The sequence below is a fragment of the Rhincodon typus genome, chromosome 6 (assembly GCF_021869965.1).
Source record: "Rhincodon typus isolate 14 chromosome 6, sRhiTyp1.1, whole genome shotgun sequence".
NCBI classification, from domain to species: domain Eukaryota; kingdom Metazoa; phylum Chordata; class Chondrichthyes; order Orectolobiformes; family Rhincodontidae; genus Rhincodon; species Rhincodon typus.
In genome coordinates, this window is record NC_063337.1 from 2,112,472 (window position 1) to 2,133,897 (window position 21,426).

A 21,426-nucleotide genomic window follows, 5' to 3' on the forward strand; every position below is an offset into this window, starting at 1 on the left:
GTTTGTGTTAAGGGGTTTGAGCTCTGCAACGAAGAGATGTGCATTGGGAGACCAAGGATTGTGCTGGGAACAGAGAAGGTTGAATGAGAAATGGAGAGGTGATGTAGTAGCCACTGGACTAGTAATCCAGAGGCTCAGGTGATGTTCTGGGAACATGGCTTCAAATCCCACCATTGGCAGCCGATGGTATTTAAATTCCATTAATAAATCTGGAATTGATTCCATAACTTACAAGTGTAACAAGTCTAGCCCCTAGACTAATCTTGATCAAACCAACCTAATTCCATATTGAGTCATTCTTCTGATTGGGGTGACAGTGGTATAGTGGAAATGTCATTAGGTTAGTAATTCAGGTTCAAGTCCCACGGCAGCTGTACCTACCAGATTTAAAATCAATTAATACAGCTGGAATTGAAAGCTGGTCTCAGTAATGTGACTGTGAAATTTAACATTGATCGTTGTAAAACCCCATCTGTTTCTCTAATATCCTTCCCTATTCTTTAAGATAAATCACTTTACTTGGTCTGGCCTACATGTGACTCCAGCCCTACAGCAATGTGATTGATTTTTACTTGCCCTGCAAGACGCTGATACGTCATGAACAAATTAATTTTTGTTTAGAAAATGATGGCTGGTGAGAGTGAACGGGCCAATTTTGCATAGTTCAGGGAATGAGAAGAATTGGATCAGAGGGAGTTTTGTGAGATATCTGTGACAGTGAAAAGGTATATGTAGATATGCAGGGAAACTGAAGAGTTTTTACAGTCTTACTTCTTAGTGGAGTCGAACTTGTGAAGTTTTTGAACTGCCTGTTTCAAATCTGATTCAATCAGGAACCAAAGCTTGAACCACGTAATAATTTTGCCTGCCTCTGAGAGTTTTCTCACTCAGGACTTGCCCAGGCATGTAACTGGCTGCACTTTGTTTGGGTTAAAGTTAGTGGGTAGGACACTACAGCACAGGCAGGGTCATTTGGTACATCACTTTTCTGCTGTCCCTGTGACAAAACTGTGTCACTAAATCCCCTCCCCACACCACACCACACCTCCTTTTGATCCCAAATCTTATCTTTTCCCTCCCCTGTTTCTCTACCTCCCTTTATAAGGGCCAGTTTAGATTCTGTTTTTGGTGCGACATCCAATGTCCTAACGATAAGATCAGTGCTGTAAAAAGCATAAGATTCTCCTAACATTCTCCTTCCCTTGTGAGAATTTAAATGTGTTCTGAACTTACAGATTCACTGACCATTAGAAATGTCTTTCCCTTTTTTATGCATTACCAAAATCTCTCCTGTTGAGTGTCTTTCAAAACAAAAAATGCATCTGTTTCTTTCACGTCTCCTCATTGCTGAAGCCTCTTACCTTGGTATGTTCTTAGTAACTTTCTTGTAGTAAAATTTGCACATCTCTACATAACATTCTGACTAGCGATTTTTTGCAGGCTCAGTAATTTCTAAGGTATTTTCTAACCAACCTGTTCAGTGATGTTATGACACCGCGACCAGGTGGGATTTTAACCCAGACCTCCTGGCTCAGAAGTAAAGACACTACCACTGTATCACAAGAGCACCTTAAATACACTTTGCTCTTTGATTTTAAAAAAAGTCTTGATTGACCACTCTCCTCCTATGTTTGCAGGATTTGAATCTGGATCCCCAGAACATTACCTGGGTCTCTGGATTAATAAAATCTGAAAGAACTGTGGATACTGTAAATCAGGAACAAAAACAGAAGTTGCTAGAAAAGCTCAGCAAGTCTGGCAGCATCAGAAGGAAGGGTCATTGGACCCAAAACATTAACTCTGATTTTTCTTCACAGATACTGCCAGACTGGCTGTTTTCTGTTCTGTTTTTGTGTTTGGATTAATAGTCTAGCTATTGCAAGGAATGACCTCCTCTGTTGTAAGATGATGTGACCCTTAGTCAGGACACTGTGACCTGATAATTGGAAAGTAATGGGGACTTAGATTTAAACTTCCTATAACTTCCTGATACAAACTCCTAACTCATACAAGGTGTAGAGCTGGAGGAACACAGCAGGCCGAGCAGGAAAGCTGACATTTCGGGTCTAGACCGTTCTTCAGAAATCTAGTTCAAAATTCAAAAATCCCAGTCTATCCACAGATTTAAACTAAGAGGCAGAAGGTTTAAAGGGGATGTGAGGGAGGAAAAAAAATTACTGCGGGTAGTTTGGAATCTGGAACTCACTGCCTGTAAGGGTGGTAGAAGCAGAAACCCTCATAATAACATTTCAGTGTTTAGACGTGTACTTGCGATGTCAGGTGCTAGAAAATGGGATTAAGATAGTTAGGTGGTTGTTTTGACCAGCACAGACTCAATGGACCAAAGGTATTTTTCCTGTGTAGTAGACGTCTATGACTATAATATCCTTTAAATAAGGAAAATCTCCTACCTTTATCTGATCTGACCTACGTGTGACACCGCAGTCTCAGCAATGTCAACTGTACAACTACAGTTGGTCACTAAATACTTAAATAAATAAAATGGCTAAAATAAAAGCAAAGTACTGTGGATGCTAGAGATCTAAAATAAAATCAGAAAGTGATGGTGAATTTTAGCGGGAAGCTGATGCTGCCAGACCTGCTGACTTTCTCCAGCTGTTTCTGTTTTTATTTCAGATCATCAACATCTGTAGTTGTGGCTGGTAGCTGTTGCAGATCAGCCTTGGCTTAGTTAGTAATAGTGTCTGCTGAGTCAGGCCATCATGTGTTTATGACCTCATTCCAGAGACTCAAGCTGATGCTTCTGGTGCTAGTGCTGAGGGAGTGCTAGACTGTTTGAGATGCTGTGTCCTTGATGAACAGGCCCCATTTTCCCACCCAGATTATAGTGAAAGATCCCCCATCACCAATGGGGGGGGAAAGACTTTTGTTTATATGTAACTTTTTTGGGTACTTTGAGACATTCAAAGTGTTTCACAAATAATAAAGTATTTTTGAACACTAACCCCTATTATAATGTAGGAAACATTGCAGCAAATGTGTGCACGGCAAGATCTCACAAACGGCAATATGATAAAAGATTATCAATATAAAAGGTTTGCATAACGTTGTTTGAGGGACGAAGGCTGAGGAGTATCCCAACTTTGAGTGGAATCTTAGACATCCACCTTAGAGGGCAGACAGGTCCTTCGATTATAGATTCATCCAGAAAATGGTATTTCTGACAGTTTTCCACTCCTTCAGTACAGCATTGGCAGTGCCAACCTCCAATGTTGTGCTCAAGCCTCAAAGCAAGGAGAGTTCGTGCCTGTATCCTGGGCCGATAGTATTCAGCTGTGTGCGAATTAGACTCTATCGGCTACACTTTAAAAACGGATATGTCATGTTGTAGTGCTTTGAGACAACCTGAGGTGGCGATAGACTCTCCCCTAGTTTGTGTGTATATGTGTCTGCAAGTGTGTAAATTAGATAGTGTAGACCTCAGATTGTTTCTGGCTGCCAGGTATAATGCTAGAGCTGTTCAGCAATGATCTTCAAAATGCCATAGACCCTTCAAAGATTTGGAAGGGCTGTTAAACTCACATTGTGTCCTTCATAAATGTCTGAATGTTGTTAGTTTTCAAATTCCTTAGTTAGGGCCTCTTGCTTGTGCTGTTGTCCAGCTTGGACTGACAAGTGGCAAGTGACATTTGCACCACACAAGTGCTAGGCTATGACATCACCAATAAGAGACAATCCAACCACCGCCCCTTGACGTTCAACGGTGTTAACATCACTAAACCCACACTATCAACATGCTGGGTGTTATCATTGACCAGAAACTCAACTGGACTCACCACATAAACACTAGCAACAAGAGCAGGCCAGAAGCTAGGAATACTGCGGCGAGTAACTCACCTCCTGACTCTCCAAAGCCTGCCCACCATCTACGCGGCACAAGTCAGGAGTGTGATGGAAAACTCCCCACTTGCCTGGATGGGTGTGACTCCATCAACACTCAAGAAGATTGACACCATCCAGGACAAAACAGCCTACTTTATTGGCACCACATCCACAAGCATCCACTTCTTCCACCACCGACGCTCAGTAGCAGCAGTGTGTACAACCTACAAGATGCACTGCAGAAATTCACCAAAGATCCTCAGACAGCACCTTCCAAACCCACGACCACTTCCATCTAGAAGGACAAGGGCAGCAGATACACGGGAACACCACCACTTTCAAGTTCCCCTCCAAGTCACTCACCATCCTGACTTGGAACTATATCGCCGTTCCTTCAGTGCCGTTAAGTCAAAATACTGGAATTCTGTCCCTCGTGGCATTGTGGGTCAACCCACAGCAGGTGGACTGCTGTGGTTCAAGAAGACAGCACACCACCACCTTCTGAAGGGCAAATAGGGACAGGTAATAAATGTTGGCCAGGCAGTGATGCCCACATCCCAAAAATGAATTTTAAAAAGTCTCCTGGTGCTATTCTGCCATTCAGTTCCATTGCAGCTGATCTATATCTTAACAATTTCATGGTCATTTTGAGTGAAACGAGTTTTATATTTCCTAATTTTTAAACATATTTTGCAAATCTTTATTTAGGCCAAGGTGGGATTGAATCAACAAGTCTATCACTGAATATTTTGTTTTGTGATTTGTTTTGATTGGGCAGCACTTGATAAACATTCCTGAATGTGCTCATAGCTGCATTAACCACCAGTGTAAGATGATTAGTTGACCTCATTACAAGGCTTATTTACTAGAAGCAACAACATTTGTAACAGGCCTATTATCTGTGAACTAAAGGGAAATGTTCAAGCTTTGCTTCCTTTTTTTGAGTTACACAAGAGCTTAGGGAGCAGCTATATCCTTTTTGATTTCTCCATAAAATGTTTCAGCCAATCAGTTCCCTTTTCTCCTCCAGAATAAGTTGTTGAGATTGATGAAATTTGGCATTCTTGCATTTTTCCTGTTGAGTGCAAGATGAAAAGCGTTAACAACATGTCTCTGCATCTGTGCCATTCAGATTTCCATATGTGATGTGTTTCAGGTCACAACCCAGTGCTTGGGCATAGCGTTAGGCTGTTTAGCAGCTGACACAGGCATGATGGGATGAATGGCCTCCTGTGCTCTAAATCTTAACTTTTGACTCAGTCAAGCAGTGTGAACTGAACAACTATGAACCTTGGCAATAGAGAAGGGCTGAAGGACTTCTTTAGTACTGTGTGATTCAATAAACCTTATAGCCTTACTTACCAGGTCTGTTCCCCTCACTGTTATGTCAATCATTTCAAGCCTCCATGTTCTAAAGGCAAATTGAGTCCAGAACGTAGCCAGGTGCAGAGGCTGAGAATAAAGTGTTTGCTATTTACATTCACAGTCACAACACACATCTTCTCTCGTTGTAGAACCTTGTCTGAATTCCAAATTATGAGGGACCAGAGAAAATAGGGAGTAATGATTTCTTCTGGGGAGAGGGCTGGTAACCAGAGGACACAGACTGAAGATAATTGGTGAAAGGATGAGTGCAAGTATGAGGCCTGAAAGCTGATTCAATAATTTCTACGTTAGTTTAGTAGTTTGGAACTTGAGTATTGCTGAAAAGAGGCACACTTGATAAAATCTTTTCATCTTGCACTCAGAACAATTTGCAAGAAATTCTAAGTAAAGGAGAACAACATTGCATTCTTCATGGCAATGCCTCTACCAATCAGAGTTCACTCGCCAACCAATTGATGTCGATGTTAGTAAGGAAGATGTGCTAGGAATTTTGAGGAAGTTGAAGATAGACAAGTCCCCCAGGCCTGATGGGATTTATCCAAGGATTCTATGGGAAGCAAGGGAAGAGATCGCAGAACCTTTGGTGATGATCTTTTTGTCCTCACTGTCCACGGGTATAGTGCCGGAAGAACATAAGAACTAGGAGCAGGAGTAGGCCGTCCGGCCCTTCGAGCCTGCTCCGCCATCCATTAAGATCATGGCTGATCTTTTCGTGGACTCAGATCCACTTACCCGCGTTCTCACTGTATCCCTTAATTCCTTTATTGTACAAAAAAAATCTATCTTACCTTTAAAAATGTTTACTGAAGTAGCGTCAACTACTTCACTGGGCAAGGAATTCCATAGATTAACAACCCTCTGGGTGAAGAAGTTCCTTCTCAATTCAGTCCTAAATCTGCTCCCTCTAATCTTGAGGCTATGCCCTCTTGTCCTAGCTTCACCTGCCAGTGGAAGCATCCTCTCTACTTCTATCTTATCCATTCCCTTCATAATTTTATATGTTTCTATAAGATCCCCCCTCAATCTTCTGAATTCCAATGAATATAATCCCAATCTACTCAGTATCTCCTCATAAGCCAACCCCCTCAACTCCGGAATCAACCTAGTGAACCTTCTTTGCACCCCCTCCATCCTTTCTCAAGTAAGGAGACCAAAACTGCACACAGTGCTCCAGGTGTGGCCTCACCAGCACCTTGTATAGCTGCAACATAACCTCTCTGCTTTTAATCTCAGTCCCTTTAGCAATGAAGGACAAAATTCCATTTGCCTTCCTAATTACTTGTTGTACCTGCAGACCTACCTTCTGTGATTCATGCACAAGGACACCCAGGTCCCTCTGCATAGCAGCATGCTGCAACTTTTTACCATTCAAGTAATAATCCTTTTTACTATTACTCCTACCAAAATGTATGACTTCACATTTATTTACATTGTATTCCATCTGCCAGATCTTTGCCCACTCACTCTATGTATCTGTGTTCCTCTGCAAAGTTTCACAGTCCTCTGCACACTTTGCTCTGCCACTCATCTTGGTGTCATCTGCAAAATTTGACACCCTACGTGTGGTCCCCAACTCCAAATCATCTATATAAATTGTAAATAATTGCGGTCCCAACACCGATCCCTGAGGCACACCACTAGTCACTGACTGCCAGCTAGAATAGCACTCATTTATCCCCACTCTTTGCTTCCTGTTAGTCAACCAATCCTCTATCCATGCTAATACTTTATCCTTAACGCCATGCATCCTTATCTTATGCAGTAGCCTCTTGTGCGGCACCTTGTCGAAGGCCTTTTGGAAATCTAGGTACACCACATCCATTGGGTCCCCATTGTCCACCTTGCTCGTAATGTCTTCATAGAATTCCAAAAGATTTGTCAAGCATGACCTGCCCTTCATGAACCCATGCTGCGTCTGCCCAACAGGACAATTTCTATCAAGATGCCTTGCTATTTCTTCCTTGATAATAGACTTGAGCATCTTCCCCACTACAGAGGTTAAGCTAACCAGTCTATAATTCCCCATCTTTTGTGTACTTCCCTTTTTAAACATTGGCGTCACATTTGCTGTTTTCTAATCTGCTGGGACTGCCCCAGAGTCCAGCGAATTTTGGAAAATTACCGCCAGTGCACCTGCTATTTCTCCCGCCATCTCTTTTAGAACCCTGAGATGCATTCCATCAGGGCCAGGAGACTTATCAATCCTTAGCTCCATTAGCTTGCCCAACTCTTCCGTAATAATGATTGTTTCCAGGTCCTCACCTACCTTCATGTCTTTGTCAATTACTGGCATGTTATTAGTGTCCTCCACTGTGAAGACCGATACAAAATACCCGTTCAATGCCTCGGCCATTTCATCATATCCCATAACTAAATTCCCCTTCTCATCCTCTAAAGGGCCAATGTTTACTTTAGCTACTCTTCTTCGTTTTATATATTTATAGAAACTTTTGCTATCTGTCTTTATATTCTGTGCTAGTTTTTTCTCAAGTTCTATCTTACTTTTCTTTATAGCTCTTTTTGTGGTTTTCTGTTGACCTTTAAAGTTTTCCCAATCTTCTAGTTTCATGCTGGATTTCAAGATTGGAGAGAGGCAAACGTCATCCCCTTGTTCAAAAAAGGGAATAGGGATAACCCTGGAAATTACAGGCCAGTTAGTCTTACGTCAGTGGTGGGCAAATTATTGGAAAGGGCTCTGAGAGATAGGATTTATGATCACTTGGAAAGGCACAGTTTGATTTGTGATAGTCAGCATGGATTTGTGAGGGGTAGATCATGCCTCACAAACCTTATTGAATTCTTTGAAGAGGTGACCAAACACATGGATGAAGGTGGAGCAGTGGATGTGGTATACATGGATTTAAGTAAGGCGTTTGATAAGGTTCCCCATGGTAGGCTCATGCAGAAGGTAAGGAGGCATGGGATGGGGGAATGTGGCAGATTGGATTCAGATTTGGCTGACCCTTAGAAGACAAAGGGTGGTAGTGGACGGAAAATATTCAGCGTGGTGCTCAGTTACAAGTGGTGTACCACAAGGATCTCTCCTGGGTCCTCTTCTATTTGTGATTTTTGTAAATGATTTGGATGAAGGAGTGGAAGGGTGGATTAGCAAATTCGCTGACGATATGAAGGTGGGTCGCATTGTGGACAGTGTGGAGGGCTGTTCTAAAGGGACATTGATAGGATGCAGAGCTGGGCTGAGAAGTGGCAGATGGAGTTTAACCCTGGAAAGTGTGAGGTGATTCACTTTGGAAAGACAAACTTGAAAGCAGAATACAGGGTTAATGGAAAGATTCTTGGCAGTGTGGGGGAGCAGAGGGATCTTGGGGTTCATGTTCACAGTTCCCTGAAAGCTGCCACCCAGGTGGATAGAGTTGTTAAGAAGGCGTATGGTGTGTTAGCTTTCATTAATAGAGGGATTGAGTTCAAAAGCCGTGAAGTTATACTCCAGCTATACAAAAGCCTGGTTCGGCCACATCTGGAGTATTGTGTCCAGTTCTGGTCGCCCCATTGCAGGAAAGATGTGGAGGCGTTGGAAAAGGTGCAGAGGAGATTTAGCAGGATGTTGCCTGGAATGGAGGGAAGGTCTTACGAGAAAAGGTTGAGAGAGCTAGGGCTTTTCTCATTAGAACGACGAAGGATGACCGGTGACTTGATGGAGGTGTACAAAATGATCAGAGGTGTAGATAGAGTAGACAGCCAGAGACTTTTTCCTAGGGTGGAGGTAGCTATTACGAGGGGGCATAGTTTTAAAGTGAGTGGAGGTAGATATAGGGGAGATGTCAGAGGTAGGTTCTTTACTCAGTGTGGTAGGGGCGTGGAATGCATTGCCGAGAGGGTAGGGGGCGTGGAATGCATTGCCGAGAGGGTAGTGGAGTCGGCCTCTTTAGGGGCATTTAAGCGGCTATTAGGCATATGGATGATAGTATAAGGTAGGGGTGAAAGTTAGATAGACCTTAGGATTAGGGTAGAAGTTCAGCACAACATCGTGGGCCGAAGGGCCTGTACTGTGCTGTACTATTCTATGTTCTATGTTCTAATTAGTACTTATTCTGATACAGTTTAAAGATTTTGTTCCCTCTTTACACTGGTGATCCTGCAAATTGTCCTGATGAGGGCAAAATGAAAAGCTTTGACGACATGTCTTTTTTTTTTCAGTAAGAATGGATGGGGAAATTTCCAGGCTGTAGAGGGAAAAAAACTGGGAGTAGTGAGACTAATTAAATAGTTCTACTAAAGGATCAGCACAGGTCGAATGGGCTGGATGACTTCTCCAGTGCTATATGGCTCTTTGATTATCAGAACTTGATGGACAAAAGGTATTGGCTACTTCTGAAACCTCATCTGATTGGAGTTGGGTTTGCCTTTAGTGAGTTTCTGTTTTGTTTTGTGCTTACAGAGCCAGTGTTCCGTGCTCCTCTGGTGCTGAGTAAAGCAGGTGATGTCCGGGAGGGGCTTGAGAACCAACTCCGACAGGTACTGTCCTCTGTCACTTCAGTTACTTCAGTCAATTGTTTTTAGAATGAGGAGGGGAATGGGCAGGGGTTCGTGGGCTGGAGAATAACCTCACTGTCTCCCTGGAATAAGTTGCACCGTAACCATTTGTTGCTGATGTCGCTTTGGAGGAAACGCATGTTCTACGGTTGTGTTCCAGGCCTGAGCTCATGAGTAAATTCTGTTCATGTCACACAAGTGCCAGTCAGTGGTGATCTCAATGTAGTATGTGGCAGCCCTCCTTTTTATTAGATGCTGGTTGAACTGTGGTTGTCAACTCTTTCAGCATCATCTTCTGGGGCTCCTGAACCCCACTCTGCCATTGGCAATCTTTGCCGCATTTGCTGCAGAGGAAGACATTGGACTGAGAAGGTGCAGTAGTCACTAGTTTCTGTTTTCTCTGGGCTCTCTTCTCACAAGCTGAGCTTTTTATTTGTGCTTGCCTCCTCCAATAGTCCTACCAAGCAGTAGGCCTCCAGACATTACAGCCATCAGTAGCTGTCTCCATGAGAGAATCTAAACATCACCTCTTGACATTCTGTGATAATACTATTGAATTTCTGCCATTAACATTCTAGTGATTACTATTAACCAGAAACTGAACTGGATTAGTCATATAAATCCTGTGCCAAAAGGACGTGGCAGAGGCTGAATATTCTCAGAATGTAACTTAACCTCCTGGCTGTCTGCAAGGCATAAGTCAGAGTGTACGAAATACCCCCCACTTGTCTGGATGAGCACAGCTCCAACAATGCTCAAGAAGGTTGACACCATCCAGGATAAAGGGCCCACTTGATTGGCACCTTTATCCACCACCTTCAACATGCACTCCCTGACCACTGCACAGTGACAACAGTGTGGAGCCCAGGAGCTGGGCTGGGACAGTCGTGATATTGCCGTGGATGTGTCTGGGTCTGTGCCATGGAACGAGGGCATTCCAACTTTTGAGAGTTCACCCTGATGTGTATCTGGACTCTGTCCTTAACGATATATCCTGGAATACTCAGACCTGAAAATTTGTCTTGAAATTTCCAATTGACCCCCAGAGATCCACATTTCCACTCCCTTTTGTGTCAGGAAGCCTCTAAAAGATGCACTGCAGCAACTTAGCAAGGCTCCTTAGCGCCTTCCAAGCCCAGTACTGCCATCTAGAAGGATAAGGGCAGCAGATATATGGGAACACCACCACCTGTAAGTTTTACACAAGCTACTCACCATCCTGAAATATTTTGCTGGTCCTTTACTGTTGCTGGGTTAAAATCATGCAAATTGCTCCTTCTGAGCGCTGTAGGTGTCCCTATATCATACAGACTTCAGAAGTTCAAGAAGGTGGCTCACCACTAAGATGCTGTTTACCATGTGATGCTGAATGAGCTGTTTGATTTTGGTGGTTCAGTCCAGTCTGCACGCACCCTGCCCCTCACGCTCCCCCAGCGCAAATCACTGATCGGAGTCTTGAATAATATAGGGATTATCGGAGGTCAAGTAGTCAAATCCCTAAAAATTAATCTGTGAAAAATCAATCAATCCAAACTGCTAATAGAATGAAGGCCCTTTGTGGCAGATATACAAGCAGTGAAAGAATGTATCAATTGTGGAAGACATCTAAAGTGACTGCACTCAATTGTGCTAAACCTCAGGAAGGATATCCCACATTGCCTTTGTGGCATGAGTTCACCAGAAAGCTGCCTGGCCTTTTCAGGGTTAAATTGCAAACTCCGCTTACATGAACTTTGCCTGTTTTCCTTTCAGTTCAGGGGTTTAAGTGGTTTTCTATTTGAAATGATTCATGAATTTGGTGGTGTAGATAGAAACTGTTTCCTCAGTGGATGGATGGACAGAGTCCCGAACAAGAAGCAGAACCTTCAAAATAGTCGTAGGCTGTCAGGAAGCACTTCCTCACACAAAAGGGATTGGAAATGCGGATCCCTGGGGGTCAGTTGGAAATTTCAAGACAAACTTTCAGCTCTGTGTATTGTGGGATATACAGTTAAGGGCACTTGGGGTCCAGATACACAGCAGAGTGAACTCATGAAATTTGGAATACCGTCCTTCTGTGGCACAGATCTGGACGCATCCAGAGCAATACCATCTTTACTGACTGTCCCAGCCCAGCTCCTGGGCTCATATCTTTTGGAAACAAGTATTTGCATGTCCCTGACACTCTTGGAATGAGGCCAAGATTAGCATGCTTCTGAGGATCAGCACTGAGGAGACGCCACACTGTCAGAGGGTCAATACTGGGGGATCACCGCACTGTCGGAGGGTCTGTGCCAAGGGAGCGCGGCAGTTGTCAGAGGGTTGGCATCAAGGGAGTGCGGAGTACTGTTGGCAGACCGTACTACAGGAGTGAATGCACTGTTTGAGGATCAGCATGACGGAGTGCTATGTTATTGAAGAATCACTACTCGGAGTGCTGCACTGTCCTTCAGGGAATCTGCTATGATGGTGCACCATTCTGTCAGGGCTGCGGGAATGCCGCACCATTGGAGGGTCAGGGATGAAGGAACACCTTGCTATCAGAGGGTCAAGTTAGAAGAAGAGCCACTTTTAACTGAAATCTGTCTGCCGTCTTGGGTGGATATTCAAAATTCCATGGCTACTATTTCAAAGCGGAGCCAGTGATTTCTCCCTTATGCAGGAGAATGCTGCAGCCATTCTCCACACAATAACTTCCCACCACAGTGATGAAATAACTTGTTTAATGATTCTGTGAGAAATTAGACAAGGTAGTGCAATGACCAAGTAGGCACGGCTACGTGATTTTTTGAATCATGTCCTGGAATCTTCTACATACAGCAAGACAGTGAGGCAGGGCCCTCCATGTAATATCCCATCTGTATCAGAGTAATTTGCTGAGGTTCCACCCTCTAGGTCCAAGCTGGGAAATTCTGGAGATTCCTTCTGTTAATAATTTAGTTTTGCCCTTCTCGAATGAGAACAGTCAGACTAAACACTGCAGGGGAGTGAATGAAACAAAAAGACAGTAGATCAAACTCTCCAACTCTGCTTCTGCAGAGAGGGAACTAGCGGAGTCATGACTCTGAAAGTAAATTATAAATCTCTACATTGGGGAGTTAAATCTGTGGCCTTGCCCCTACTCCCTTTCTACTTCCGTAACCCAGTTCCAAAACCAGTCTTCTTTCTAAGCTGCGCAGCCAAGTGGCATCCTGAAAATTTTTGCTCAAGTTAGTTTTTAAGTTTCACACCCGTGTGCAGCTCTGCACAGGATTTAAATTATTTATGCCCTCTAAAACCAAATGGGAGGATATGTTGGCCACAACGAAATCTCTCTGCTCTTCCAAATCTGGCTTCTTGAGCATTCTGTGCTGTATTGTTCTGTGTCCCATTGCCCCTTTCCTGCCTACTAGTGTAATTACTGCACCAGGGGCAGCTGTGCCTTCACCTTCCTGAGGCCTGATCTCTGGAATTGCCTCGCTGAACCTGTCTGCCTTTTGGTTAAGTTGTTAGTCAACCAAATCCTAGTATCTCCTCACATTGTCAAATGCTTACACTCCAGTGAAGCACTATGGGAAGTTTCATCCTGTTAAAGTTGCTGTATAATTTACAAATCCTTACTATTGAAGCAGTTTTGGTAGTAATGGCTGTGGGTACTGTAATGCTAATGTCCCCTGCTCATGTCCAATTATCCAGCTTCCCCCATTACTTGCATGCAGGGTGGGGTGGAGAGGGTGTAGTGGGTTCACTGAGACTGAGATTACAACATTTCCCGTCTCCAGTACGAGCCGGAGAAGGAGAGCTTGAAGGAAGATGATGAGTCGGTCACGGCGGAAATAATTCAGATTATTCTGGCTGAGGGGGAACACGAGAAGCAACAAATGGAAAAAAAGAAAACAATCATGGAGCAGGTGAAGAGGGATGAGGAGCTGGCAAGAAAATGGGGTCAAGATTTTGTGAGTGTTTATAAATTCTCCTTTGTCTTTTCCTCTTTCTCATTTCCCTTGCTATCTTTTTATCTCCTTCTATCCTTGCCTTCCATTCTATCCTTCCCTGCCTCTTAATCCTTTAGCTCCTGCCCTAGCACCTCCATCACCATTGCTTCCTTGCCCCTTGATGTTCACTCCCTGCTCCTTCCCTCTCACTCATAATATGCACTCACAGTGAACTGTTGACTTATTCTCTGAGCTGCCTGTTTCTGTTGGGGAAAGCACATGGAGAAAGTGGTCAGGCTGCATGTCTGAGCAGCTGCTGCTGGATGAGGAAGGCTCTTTCGTGTTTAACAGAAAATACAATGGCAGCTGTGTAGTACAGAACCATCCAATTGTTTTTGTTCACTTGTGGGATGTTGGCATTCCTGCCTGGGACAGCGTTTATAGGCCGTTCCAATTCGCCGCTTGAGAAGGTGGTGGTGAGCTGCCTTCTTAAACTGCTGCAGTCCATGTGCTGTATGCTGACAATGCCACTGGGGGGGAATACCAGGATTTTGGCCAGGCAACGGTGATATAGTCGGGGAAGCGATGGCTGCGTAATATTATCGCTGGACTATGAATCCAGAGACCCAGGTGATATGCTGGTTATCCAGGTTTGAATCTTACCATGGTAGGTGGTGGAATTTGCATTCATTAAAAAAAAAAATCTTGAGATTAAAAGTCTAATGATGACCATGAATCAATTGACGATTGTTGCAACAAAACATCTGGTTCACTAATGTCCTTTAGAAAAGGAAACTGCCAGCCTTACCTGGTCTGGTCAACATATAACCCCAGACTCTAAGTTATATGGTTCACTCTTAAACTGCCCTCTGGGCAATTAGGGATGGGCAGTAAATGCTGGCCTAGCCAGTGACGCCCTCATCCCGTGAATGAATTTCTTTTAAAAATTTCTGAGTCAGGGTGGGGGGGGGGGGGGGGGGGACTTTGCAGGTGATGTGTTCCCATGTATCTGATGCTCTTATCCTTGGACAGCACCTTCTAAACCCACGACCCCTGCCATCTAAAGTTTTGAGTCTTTTATACCATATAATAGTTTTTAAAAATTCATTCTCAGAATATGCCTTTTGCCAGTTGCCCTGTAGAAGGTGGTGCTGATCTGCGTTCTTTAACCACTACAGTAACCTCATCCACTGCCTCTGTCACCTGCGCCTGTACGAAGCAGTGACCTCCGGAACCAGAAGGGTGCTGCGGCAAGTAACTCACCTCCTGACTCCCCAGCCCTGACCCACCTTCTACAAGGCACAAGTCAGGAGTGTGATGGAATACTCCCCACTTGTCTGGATGGGTGCAGCCCCAACAACACTCCAAGAAGATTGACACCATCCAGGACAAAGCAGCCCACTGTATTGGCACTACATCCACAAGCATCCACTCCCTCCACCACCGACGGTCAGTAACAGCAGAAAATCACCAAAGATCCTCTCACAGCACCTTCCAAACTCATGACCACTTCCACCTAGAAGGACAAGGGCAGCAGACACTTGGGAACACTGCCCCCGGAAGTTCTCCTTGAAGCCACTCACTATCCTGACTTGGAAATATATCACTGTTCCTTCACTGTCGCTGGGTCAAAAGCCTGGAATTCCCTCCCTACGGGCATTGTGGGTCAACCCACAGGAGGTGGACTGCAGCGTCACCTTCTCAAGGGCAACCAGGGACGGGCAGTGAATGCTGGGCCCAGCCAGTGACGTACGCATCCCAGGAATGAATTTAGAAAAATAAGGCATACTGTATCCTGAGCTTTCATAGAGTACAAGAGCAAAGAGGTTATGCTGAACTTACATTGGATATTGGAGAATTGCCTGTATTTCTGGGCATCACTATTTTGGAAGAATGTGAATGCTTGAAGAAAATGCAGAAGTGGCTTACAAAAGTGGGTCCGGGGATGAGATACTTTAGTTATGAGTAAACATTGAAGAAGTTGGGACTTTTTTCCTTGGTGAGGTGAAAGCTGAGGGGAGATTTGATAGAGGTTTTTAAAGTCATGATTGGTCTGGACAGAGTAGGTATTGAGGAACTGCTCCCATTGTAAATGGATAGAGAACAAGAGGGCACAGTTTTGAAGTGTTTTGCAAGAAGCAAGTGTGTGGTGAGAAAAATCTTTTTTTCACACAGCAAGTAGTTTGAGTCTGGAACAGACTGCCTGAATATGTGGTGGAGGCAGGTTCGATTGAAGCATTCAAGAGTGTATTAGATAATTATTTCAATAAAAACTAAATGCAGTGTTATTGGGAAAAGGCAAGGGTTTTGCACTGAGTCAAAATGTTCGTAGATTGATGCAGATGGGGTGAATGGCCTCCTTCTGAGCTCTCTCATTTCTGTGATTTACTGCTCCCTTGCAGTGGTGAGTAATCAATGCCCCATAATTAGTAAGGGGATCAACGTCCGGGTAATCTTGGTGTGATGCTGCCCACGGACAAATATCATCGCTGGACATCTTGCGCACTACAGCAAGCAAGTGGCAAGCCCAGATGATTTTTTTTTTTTTTAGCACTAATGATCGAAGGCATTGGGGAGAGCTGCCCCATTTTTCTTAATATGCTTTGGGGTCTGTCCATTGTAAGAAGGCAGTAAGAGCCCAAGTTCAGTGCTCCATTCAAAATAAATCACAGTTGTCAATGTGATGTTCCCTTGATCTGAACTTCTGACAGCATGGCACTCCCACGAGTAGTAACTCTGACAACGCAGCGCTCCCACATTGCTTGCCCTTGGATAATGCAGCATTTTCTCAGTGCTGGCCATCGGTGCTACACAGGCAGTAGGAGCCTGAAGGGATAGATTGGCACTGAACAGGCCAATTTACAAATGAAACTATCTTCTGGTGAATCTGTTACCCCCAGGAGTTATCGGATGTTTTAGGATGAAGCTCCACTGTTCCTTCAGTGCGATATGAGATTAAATATTCATGTTCTTCTCCAGGCTACTGACAACATGTCTGATTCAGAGAATGAGGAGCCAGTGAAACATATGACTACGCGGCAATGGGGTTTAGCAGCCAACAACAAGCTGAGTGCCAGTTCATCTGGTCGATTTGCAAGGTAATTAGTCTTTGGTCTCTTGGCCAAGAGAGTGGTTTTAATGAAGGAGCAGCCCTTGCTGTCCTTGAACTCGCACTGAATTCCATTCACTCACTATCTCTGTGCATTATTCTAATCTATTCTCTTGTCAACTGTCTCAGCTCCTGGTCCAGCAACAACACCATTTTGAAATGCTCAAATCCCTCCATGTTCCTCCTCCCTCTCTCTTCGTAACCTCCTCCAGCCTTCCAACCCTCTGAGATCTGTGCTCCTATAAATCTTGGCTCTTGGGAAAGCCTGATTTTAATCAGTCCACCATTGGTAGCCATGCCTTTACTGCCTGGGATCCTTATGCTCTGGAATTCACTACCTATACCTCTCCACTTCTTTCTTCTCCATTTAAGACCCTCCTTAAAACACGTTTCTTTGACCATCACCTGTGCCTGATATCTCCTGAGTGACCTGGTGACTTGTGTTTGAAAATCAATCCTGTAAGGTACCTCAGAAAGTTATCTATCATTTTCTGAAGAAGGGTCCTGACCTGAAATGTCAGCTTTCCTGCTCCTCTGACGCTGCCTGGCCTGCTGTGTTCCTCCAGCTCCACACTATTACCTCAGACTCCAGCATTGGCAGTTCTTACTGTCTCTCAGGAAATTATGCTACTTTCAAGGAGCTCTGTAAATGTTGTTGTTGTTGAAGTGACCCTGGCTTCTTGTTACAGTATGCTGAGCATCGAGGAGGAGAATCGAAGTTGGAGCACACCAGTAGAAAACAACCAGAACCGAAGAGGGACACCTCGCACTGACAGCAGAACCAAGGTATTTGTGGTTTCAGCAGGGCTGCATTGACTGGGCTGACCTCGTAACCTGCTACATGACTGACTTCCTTTATGTGCTGAAACAATTGCTAATCATTTGGAAACATTATACAGTTCCTTATGCACAAGGAATTTCACTGTCTGATTTGTTCCCTTCAACTTTATTATTCTTTAATGGGTTGTGGATGTCACTAACGTAATACATCCCTCCCTAACAAAAATCTATCATTCTCAAGCTTGAAAGCTCCACTTGTTCCCCAGCATCCAAAGGTTTCACTGGGGAGAGCTTTCTGGTTTTCCACTACCCTTATGTGAAGAAATTCTTCCTGACGTCACCTCTGGATGGTTTGTCTCTAATTTTAAGGCAGTGCTGCTTTTCTTTCAGTTTTCAGTCTGATTTGAAACTGCCAGAGTGTGACAGCAAGGGGCAGCATGTGCACGTATAGGAATGTACCAACAAATAAGGTCAGATTAGGCAAAAATGGTAAATGGGTATTAGGCAAATCCCTAGTTTCCCCTTGAACTGAGTGGCTTGCTAGACCATTTCAGAGGGTTATTTAGAGTCAACCACATTGCTCTGGATTTTTTTAATTCATTTACTGAATGTGGACATCATTAGTTGAGTCAGCATTTATTGCCTATCCCTAGTTACCCTTGAGAAGGTAGTGTTGAGCCCCCATCTTGAACCACTGCAGTCCATTTGATGAAGGTACGTGCGGAATATCATTAGAGATGGAGATCTAGGATTTTGACCCAGTGACACTGAAGGAAAGTTGAAGGTCTGGAGTCACGTGTAGTACAGACCAGGTAAGGATGGCAGATTGCCTCCCCTAAAGGACGTTAATGAGCCAGCTGGGTTTTTGCAATGATCACAGGTAGTTTTCACGGTCACCGTCACCGAGAGTAACTTTCAATTCCAGATTTATCAATTGATTTTAAATCAGGGAGGTATAGCTGCCATGGTGGGATTTGAACTCAAGTCCCAGGAGGCTCTGAATTATTAATCTAATGACATTACCGCTATGATAGAAGGATGACTTGAGAAGGGATCGTATTGGTTTGCTCAGGATTTGCCTATGGGTGGAATAATTACATTTTTAGGTTGTGGGTCAATAGGTCACTTAAGAGGTAAAAAGACATATTACAGGCTCTCTATCTGAATGCATGCTGCATGCGTAGCAAGGAGAATGAATTCATAGCATAAATGAATATATGGTAGCAGTTGCAAGGTGACCAGGATCTGAATGTTCAAGGCATTTGACATTTCAGAAGGATAGGAAGGAAGGATAAGGAGGTGGAGTTGTTAATAAAGAATAAGATCATTACAGTAGTGAGAAATAGAGTCATAGAGCCCTACAGCATGGAGACAGGCCCTTTCGGCCCAAACTGGTTCATGCCAACCAAAATGTCCATCCGTGCTAATCCTATTTCTCTGCATTTGGCCCATATCCTTCTAAACTTTTCTTAAGCATGTATTTGTCCAAATGCTTTTTAAATGTTGTTAATGTACCCACCTCAACCACTTCCGCGGACAGCTCATTCCATATTCGTACCACCCTCTCTGTAAAAAAAAAAAACAGTTGCTCTCTCAGGTTACCATGTATTCTTTCCCCTCTTACCTTAAACTGATGCCCTCTCGTCCTCGATTACCCAACCGTGGGAAAAAGACTGAGTGCATTCACCCTATCCATGCTTCTCATGACTTTATACACTTCTATAAGTACCCCCTCAGTCTCCTACACTCTAAACAGTCTGAACTTGTCCCTTGAGTCCTGACAACATCCTCGTAAATCGCTTCCGCACCCTTTCCAGTCTAATAGCAAGGTGACCAAAAGTGAACACAGTACTCCAAGTGTGGCCTCACCAATGTCCTGCAGAACTGCAACATAACTTCCCAACTTCTGTACTCAATACCCTGACTGATCAAACCAGTGTACCAAAAGCTGCCTTAATTGCCCTTTCTACGTGTGACTCCACTTTCAGAGAACCACGCACCTGAACTCCAAGGTCCCTCTGTTCCACTACACTCCTTATGCCCCTACCATTCCCATGAAACTCCTACCCTGATTTGATTTTCCAAAATGCAACACCTCTGACTTATCTATATTAAACTCCATTTGCCATTTCTCTGTTCACTTCCCCAGCTGATCAAGGTCCTGCTGCTATTTCTGATAACTTTCCTTACTGTCCACGATGCTACCTATTTTAGTGTCATCCGCAAACTTATCAATCATGCCTTGTACATTCTCATCCAAATCATTGATATAGATTACAAACAGCAACGGGCTCAACACCGACCCCCGAGGCACACCGTTAGTCACTGGTCTCCAGTCTGACAAGCATCATTCCACTATTACCCTCTGCTTACTACCATCAAACCAATTGTGTATCCAATTTGCCAGCTCTCCCTGGATTCCATGCGATCTAACCTTCCAGAGCAGCCTACCATGTGGAACCTTATCCAAGGCGTTACTGAAATCCATTTAGACTATGTCTACCACCCTGCCCTCATCAACCTTCCTGGTCACTTCTTCAAAGAGCTCTAGCAAATTTGTGAGGCATGATCTCCCACGCACGAAGCCATACTGATCAAACTAATCAAACCGTGTCTTTCGAAATGCATGTATATCTTATCCCTCAGAATTTTCTCAAATAAGTTACCTACCACAGATGTAAGTCTTACTGGTCTATAATTCCCTGGTTTTTCTTTGTTGCCCTTCTTGAATAAGTGCACAACATTCACTACTCTCCAGTCTTCCAGGACCTCACCCGTGGCTAACGATGATGCAAATATATCAGCCAGGGCCCTTGCAATTTCTTCTCTAGCCTCTTGAGGGGTTCTTGGATATATCTGATCAGGATCCGGAGATTTATACATTCTAATACTTCCAACACCACCGCTACTGTGATATGGACTGTCCCCAAGATATCGCCAATAACTTCCCCAAGTTCCCAAGTCTTCATGTCTTTCTCCACGGAAAACACAGGAGAAATATTCATTTAGGACGTCGCCCATCTCCTGCAGTTCCACACATACATGTCCATTTTTGTCTTTGAGGGGTCCTATTATCTCTCTACTTATTCTTTTTCCTTTAAAATACTTAAAGAATCTCTTTGAATTCACCCTAATCTTCTCAGCCAAAGCTATCTCATGCCCCTTTCTCGCCTTCCTCGATTTCCTTCTTCAGTAAACCCCTGTATCCCTTATATACCTCCAGGGATTCCCTTGATCCCAGCTGCCTGTACCTGAGCCATGCCTCCTTTTTTCTGGTCAAAGCCTCAATATCTCTTGTCATCCAAGGTTCCCTACTCCTGCCAGCCTTGTCCTTCACTCTCGCAGGAGCATGTTGACATTGAACTCTAGCCATCACACTTTTAAAGGCCTCCCACTTGCTAGAGGTCCCTTTGTTTGCAAACAAACTATTCCAATCAACCCCTGCAAGTTCCTGTCTAATTCCATCAAAATTCGCCTTGCCCCAGATTCGAATTTGAATCTGTGGACCAGTTTTGTCCTTCTCCATAACTATGTTAAAATTAATAGCACTGTGGTCCCTGGTGCCAAAATGCCTCACCACTGTCACCTCAGTCACCTGTCCTGCCCTATTTCCCAAAAGTAGGTTGGGTTTTACCTCTCCCCAAGTAGGACCCTGTATGTACTGCTTGAATGACCTTGATTTGAAGAATCAAAATGCAGGATCATCTGGATGGAGATTAGAAATAACAAACAAAGAAATTACTGGTAGGTGTATATTTAAAACTGAGATAGGTTCTTGATCAATAGAGGAATCAAGGGTTACGGAGAAAGGGCAGGAAAGTAGATGTGAGGAACCTTGGATCAGCCATGATCCTATTTAATGGCAGAGCAGCCTTCAGGGGCTGAATGGTCTACTCCTGTTTCCATTTCTTATGATCTTAT

At 43.9% G+C, this 21,426-nt stretch overlaps 1 protein-coding gene across 2 annotated transcripts in view; it reads left to right on the top strand.

Moving 5' to 3' along the window:
• Positions 1-21,426, top strand: part of rnf169 (ring finger protein 169) — a 34,865-nt gene that overhangs the window by 10,510 nt on the left and 2,929 nt on the right. Inside the window, exons 2-5 of one of the 2 annotated variants that reach the window (XM_048597891.1) lie at positions 9,629-9,705; positions 13,464-13,592; positions 16,596-16,714; positions 17,415-17,511. In XM_048597891.1, coding sequence (XP_048453848.1) covers positions 9,629-9,705; positions 13,464-13,592; positions 16,596-16,714; positions 17,415-17,511 — 422 coding nt within the window. Of the gene's footprint in view, positions 1-9,628; positions 9,706-13,463; positions 13,638-16,595; positions 16,715-17,414; positions 17,512-21,426 lie in introns of both variants that reach the window. The other variant, XM_048597892.1, reaches the window with a different exon arrangement.